The sequence below is a fragment of the Rhineura floridana genome, chromosome 2 (genome assembly GCF_030035675.1).
Source record: "Rhineura floridana isolate rRhiFlo1 chromosome 2, rRhiFlo1.hap2, whole genome shotgun sequence".
NCBI lineage: Eukaryota > Metazoa > Chordata > Lepidosauria > Squamata > Rhineuridae > Rhineura > Rhineura floridana.
In genome coordinates, this window is record NC_084481.1 from 122894623 (window position 1) to 122901060 (window position 6438).

The following is a 6438-nucleotide window of genomic DNA, read 5'->3' on the forward strand; positions in this document are numbered from 1 at the left end:
GTTGGTTTTGTTTTGGGGATCATTCCAAGCAGCAAATAATGGAATGCTTCTGATTTTGTGACAGCGTTCCAAAAAAACTGGGGAATTTGATGAGTTTGTCAATGATGACAGTGATGAAGATCTCCCAGTGTCTAGAAAGAAAAAGAGGAGGAAGGGCAGTGGCAGTGAACAAGATGGTGAGGAGGAAGAGGGAGAGAAGAAGAAAAAGAAGCGACGAAGGTAAGTAGAAACTCCCTAAATAGCAGGATATAAAATTATCAAATAAAATAGTTTTGTGGTAGCAAACCCCTTTGGTGGGGCTTCAGGATACTCCAAAGGGACATTTCTTGATTGCTCTGGAGCTTGTGAGCTCCCTCTTCCTTAAGTAGCCCCAACCACTGCCTGAAAGCTGAGCAGTCATAGAATAAGAGGAGAGGTCCTCTTGTGGATCAGGAACTGGACAGAAAACAGGACACAGACGGAAGGAGTTAATGGACAGTTCTCCCAATGGAAGGATGTAGAAGGTGGAGTCTCCCAAGGATCGGTATTGGGACCTATGCTTTTTAATTTGTTTGTAAATGATCTAGAATTAGGGGATGAGTAGTGAGGTGGCCAAGTGTGCTGATGATACTGAATTGTTCAAGGTAGTTAAAACAAAAAGGGGTTGCAAAGAGCTCCAAAAGGACCTCTCCAACCTGACTGAACGGGCAGTAAAATGGCAAATCCAGTTCAATGAAAACAAATGTAAAGTGATGCACGTTGGGACAAAACATCTTCATTTCACATATACACTCGTGGGGTCTGAACTGACAGTGACTGAGTGAAATGAGACCTTGGGGTCATTGTGGATAGTTCAGTGAAGATGTCGACCCAGTGTGCAGCAGCTGTGAAAAAGGCAAATCCCATGCTAATGATAATTAGGAAAGGAACTGAAAATAAAATTGCTGATATCATAATGCCGTTGTACAAATCTGTGGTGTGACTGCATTGGGAATACTGTGTACAGTTCTGGTCACCTTACCTCAAAAAGGATATTGTAGAGCTGGAAAAGGTTCAGAAAAGGGCAACCAAAATGATCAAGGGGATGGAGTAACTCCCCTATGAGGAAAGGTTGCAGCATTTGGGGCTTTTTAGTTTAGCCAAAAAGTGAGTAAGAGGTGGCATGACAGAAGTATACAAAATTATGCATGGTATGGAGAAAGTGGATAGAGAAATGTTTTTCTCCCTCTCTCATAACACTAGAACTTGTAGACATCCAGTGAAGCTGAATGTTGGAAGATACATGACTGAGAGAAGAAAGTACTTCTTCACACAGCACATAGTTAAACTATGGAATTCACACATATCTTGGTGTGTCCTCATGGTATCTAGTACATGCCACACCTGACTCAAGTTATTTGAGAAACACTGCTTTCTGTCTAGTTTGGCTTGTGAACCAGTACTATACACCCTGTGTGCATGTACTTTTTTTAATTACCTTGTTTAATGTCCACTTGTTAATATTTATTTTAGCAGCACACAGCTATTCCAGTAAGCTTATTTGGGCTCCTGTTGTAGCATTAGGCCAGTTACATGGCACTCAGTTTATCACTGTCCTTTTAAGAAGTATTATTTAAGGTAATTATTACTTTTATTAGAAGTACATTTTTGGCTGATCCTGTGATCGTAATAAAGGATGAAGAAGATGAAGAAGTACATTTTTGCTAATGAATTACTAAAAGAACTATTTACAATCATAAGATGTTGTAAGGAACAAAAAATAATACATACAATAAACTCACATGTAGCAATTTGATTAGGATATAATAGTTACAAGACTGAATTGAAATGAATTTTGTGTTTGTGTGCATGTCTTTTTCCCCAAAGACCCCAAAAGGCAGATGAGGGTACTGATGATGATGAAAATGACAATGCACCCAGACCTAAAAAACGCCGCCCAGCAAAGAATGAGAAGAGAAAAGCAGTATGTTTTTTTAAAAAATTAAATCATTTAATTGGTATTTCGGTTTAATAGAATTGCAGTAGTTTTGGGTCAAAGGTAAAAGGTTAAGTGTGCTTCAATTGGAAATATTGACTGAACCAGGATCCTGGTTTGATACTGGTTTAATTCTGAGGTTTACATATATTGCAGTTTCCCATTTTCAAAACAAACTTCAGTTTGTTATAAACAGTGAATGGAAGTTTCAGACTTCTTTCCTTCATGTGCAGAGGAGGGGAAGCATGCAAACCTAGGGCATGTAACAATATGGTTGGTTTGTTACATCTGAATTCAGCTGCAGTCTACTGAAATTTTATATTTTACTTCTCTGTGCTTCAGAAGCAAACACTTTTTTGAAGCTTACTAATTTTAAATTGCTTCTGTATAATTGTCTGTAATCTGATTGGAAGAGGTAGATGATACAAACATCAACCCGTCTAATATAGGTATGGAGAACCTGTGGCTCTCCAGGTGTTGCCAGACTATTTCTCCCAATATTCCTGACCATCATTGGCCATCCTAGCTAGGGCTGATGGGAGCTGAAGACCAACATCTGGCGGGCCATAGGTTTCGCACCGCAATAGTTGGAGTTTCCCAGTATAAGTAACTGTAGGAATAAATAATAATAATAATAGTGTGTGACCAAAGCTCCTATGGCTGTTATTTGTTTTGGGGGGGGGTTATATGTTGTATGAAAAATGTTTTTATGCATTTTTTTCTTTTGGTATAATATATATATATTAAAATGTAAGTTGCCTGGACACCTTTTAGGTAACAAGCAACTAATGTCAAGTAAAACTACTAGTAGTAATAGTAATAATAATAAAGCTTAAAGTCCAGTTTCCTTTCCTATTCTTTAACAATATTTTTTCATTATAGTCCAAGCCAGAACGCCTGCCTCCATCAATGAAGGGAAAAATCAAATCTAAAGCCATCATTTCATCAAGTGATGACTCATCTGATGAAGATAAACTCAAGATTGCTGATGATGGGTATGTAGTGTTTATGAACTTAGAAATATTGTTACATGTATTTTGGTAAAAAGCACAGAAAACATGGGTTCCTTTTCCAGTTCTGGAGTATGAAAATGGTATGGTATTTTGTACAGATTTCAAATTCCTGGAAATTTCCCAGTATTCATTAAAAAAATAAAATAAAATGCTAAGCTCCCTCTTGGTTGCAAAGATCTTCTAGAAGCTGGTGGGTGGATGGCAGAATGCCTGCTAACATCTCGGGAGCTACAGAGGTGACTTGACACGGTTTCCAAGAGGCAGTACTTCAGTACTCTGTGTAGCCCCCTGCCTATCTCTGTGATTAACCAGGGGCGGCAGTGAGGGGGGACAAGCGCCCCCCAAACAAGGAGCTCACCCCCCCACCTAGTATGTTTTGATCTCCTAGAAATATACTTTGCCCCTTCTGTTCCCCCCCACCACCATTTTTTTTCTGGTGCTGCTTCTGATTAACAAAATTACAATCACAAAAAGAGGCAGAATAAATGGGAAGCAATACAGGCTTCATTTGCATGTTGCACAGTTGAATTTTTCTTGGCATGCAGTTTGTGTTACTTTGGTACAGAATTTCAGGGGCTTTTTTAGCACGTATAGCGCTACAAAGTTTAATGTTACACTTGGGATGCTTGCCTTACTATATGACCTTCTACTCTTGAACAGAAATGTCAGGAACAGCAACAGTGATTCCGATGATGCAGAGCAGCCACGCAACAAGAGCATCATGTCGGACAGTGATTTGGATAATAGTAATAAGTCTGGCAGCGAGGGGGGCAGTCCCAGGCGATGCAGTGCCCGCCCTTCTGATGAGGATTCGGACAGTGATGGGTCAACCAGAAAGAGGAGACGGTCTGAATCTGAACAGTCTGACAACGAATCTGTGCGGTCAGGGAGAAGTCAGTCTATGCAGTCAGGGAGAAGCCATTCGGGTGGTTCTGAGAACGAATCTCGCCCAGCTTCTCACAGTGCTGATTCTGACAGAGATTCTGACAGAGCATCTGACAGAGCATCTGATCATGGGGGCTCAGGTAATGAGTCTGAGCCAGAGGCATCTAACAATGAAGGATCTGAACGGGGTTCATATGGTGGATCAGATGACAGTGATTAGATTTCAGTTGCAGCCTGTTTTTTATTAACTGCTTTGTAAATATATTTTGGTTCAAAAGAACGGGAAGATGGAGGATATCCATATTTTATATTTGAAAACTGATTTAAAAACATGGACAGCTATGATTTAGGGAAAAGTATATATTAAAAAGTTGAAACATTTCCCATAGCATTTTTCTACTGAACTATACACTTGCTAATGTTCCTCTAGCATACTGTATCTACCTACATTCTGTACTTGGAGGATCAGTATGCTGCATAGGGGGTTAAGAAACTTTGTTCGAGTGTACCTAAGTTCTGAAGAACGAAAACACCAAGATTGTTATACTGCATACAGTTATGTTTGCTTAAGGCCCTCTGGAAGAATTGGCACTTAAGCAAATTTAACTGAGTGAAAGGTTGTAGCTCATGCTGTCTTGCCTAGTCAGATCAAGTGTTGTACTTTTTAATATATATATATATATATGAATAGGGGTATTCATAAAACTCCCATTAATTTCTCAAATGGTATAAAGAATGTTTGAGTTTACAAAACTGTTCTTCTGGTTATGTAGCTCTTATAAAGTATATTTTTATGTTCTGTTAAAGTACATATGTGCTGTAGTAAAATGCTTAAAATTGAAACAATGTCTAAAAATGCTTCAGGAATGTAGATAAATGTCAGATTTAAGACCTGGCAGATTTTTAAGAATGTAAAATTAGAAGTCTTTGTGGAGTGAAAAGATCTGCCTGCGGCACCTAATAAAAACTGTTGCTGCCATCTGGTTCAGAGTCTTCTATTTTTACTACGGTTTTTAATATTTTGTTAGATCATATTCCAGTATTCTTGAATTGCTGAACTTGGCATATTCTATGAACCTGCAGGTTTCAATTTCTAATTCTCAATAGCCTTCTACAGGCTTGGAAATGCTGCCTTTAAGAGGCATTTCCATACCTGTTCTCATACATTGAATGTCTGGGAAATTTTGGGAGGAACAGCCATGCCCATGTGAAATCTTTTATCTATCAGACATTTTTAGAAACCTCCCCACTTTGACCAGTAATTATGGGTCAGTGAAGATGATGGAGAACACCATTGTATTTTCACTCTGAATATGTTTTTCTTATAGGCCCTAAAAGAAGATGAGTTCTATTTGTTGCTGAAGTTCTAGTGTTTCTTTTCTCCATTCCTGTGTAATACTCAGGATAGTCACTGAGGTATTATTGCTTCTATAACATTTGTTTGATAGAAGCAATCACTTGGTATATTTTTAAATGCCTTTACTTACTAAAACAATACATTACACATAAATTAATTTTGTACTCCTATAACAGATGTGGGTAGTATCAACATTTTTGAAGAAAAATATTTTCTCTCAACCTACTTATGTAAAATGTTTAGCCCTCCTAAAGAAATACAATTTCCTTGTCCAGTAGGATTGCACTGTCTCTATTGAGTCTTTTCTAAAGCAATTGATATAATCTAGATTGAAATTTTTAACAGCCTTTGCCAACCTTATGCATATGCTGGCTGGGGCTGATGTGAGTTGTAGTCCAAAACATCTGGAGGGCACCAGGTTGGCAAAGGCTGTCTTATAGGGTGAGGATCTGAAGAGTGTGTGATCCTCCTGCCCCCCATGAAAGGAAAGCTAGGTGGTTATTCATGCAATCTCCCCACCTACACATTGCTAGTCATTTCACTGCAAAGAAGCTGCTTGCAGAGTTGAGTAACACTTGGGGGAAAACTTGTTTCCAAATGCCCAACTCCTACGATTCATGAAATGAATTTCCAGTCCAACAACAGTAAAACAAATATGGGAATGTGATCTGAGTAAATGAGTTAGGCAAGAAGACGACTGATAAATGCTCAGTTAAAAAAACTACAGAGATAGTATTGTTTCATTCCCTGTCTCACTGAACTGGAATGATTTGGGAGCTGCCCCTGACATGGCATAGCCAGTTTGGACATGATTTGTATACAAGGAGTCTCATTTGTGGCTTTCTATATAGCTAATATGAAGAAGCAAAAGGGAGGAGACTCTTCAAAGTGGGGTTATATCATACTGCATGGTCCTACCAATCCCTGAGTGTGAGGTCACTAAGACTGATGCAAAGAGAGAACTGCCAAAACCTGTTGTGGGACTTGTTCATTCTTCATCTGTTTTATTGGGCTTTTAAGAGAGTGGTCTCAGTATATAGCTAATGGGTGGGAGGAAGCCCAGTTCCTTGACCAAGCCTCCAGAGGCAATCTGGGAAGGATTCTTATTATTTATTAAACTTGTATCTCACCCTTCCTCCCAGCAGGAGCCCAGGGTGGCAAACAAAACACTAAAAACACTTTAAAACATCTTAAAAACAGACTTTAAAATATATTTAAACAAAGCATCT

The 6438-nt window shown here is 38.8% G+C and overlaps 1 protein-coding gene across 1 annotated transcript in view; it reads left to right on the forward strand.

Moving 5' to 3' along the window:
- The window catches only part of CTR9 (CTR9 homolog, Paf1/RNA polymerase II complex component), a 28889-nt gene extending 24053 nt beyond the window's left edge, over positions 1-4836 (forward strand). The window contains exons 22-25 of the mRNA XM_061610413.1: positions 65-219; positions 1846-1942; positions 2837-2949; positions 3628-4836. Coding sequence (XP_061466397.1) covers positions 65-219; positions 1846-1942; positions 2837-2949; positions 3628-4072 — 810 coding nt within the window. The 3' untranslated portion in view covers positions 4073-4836. The remainder of the gene's footprint in view (positions 1-64; positions 220-1845; positions 1943-2836; positions 2950-3627) is intronic.
- Positions 4837-6438: the final 1602 nt, after the last annotated feature.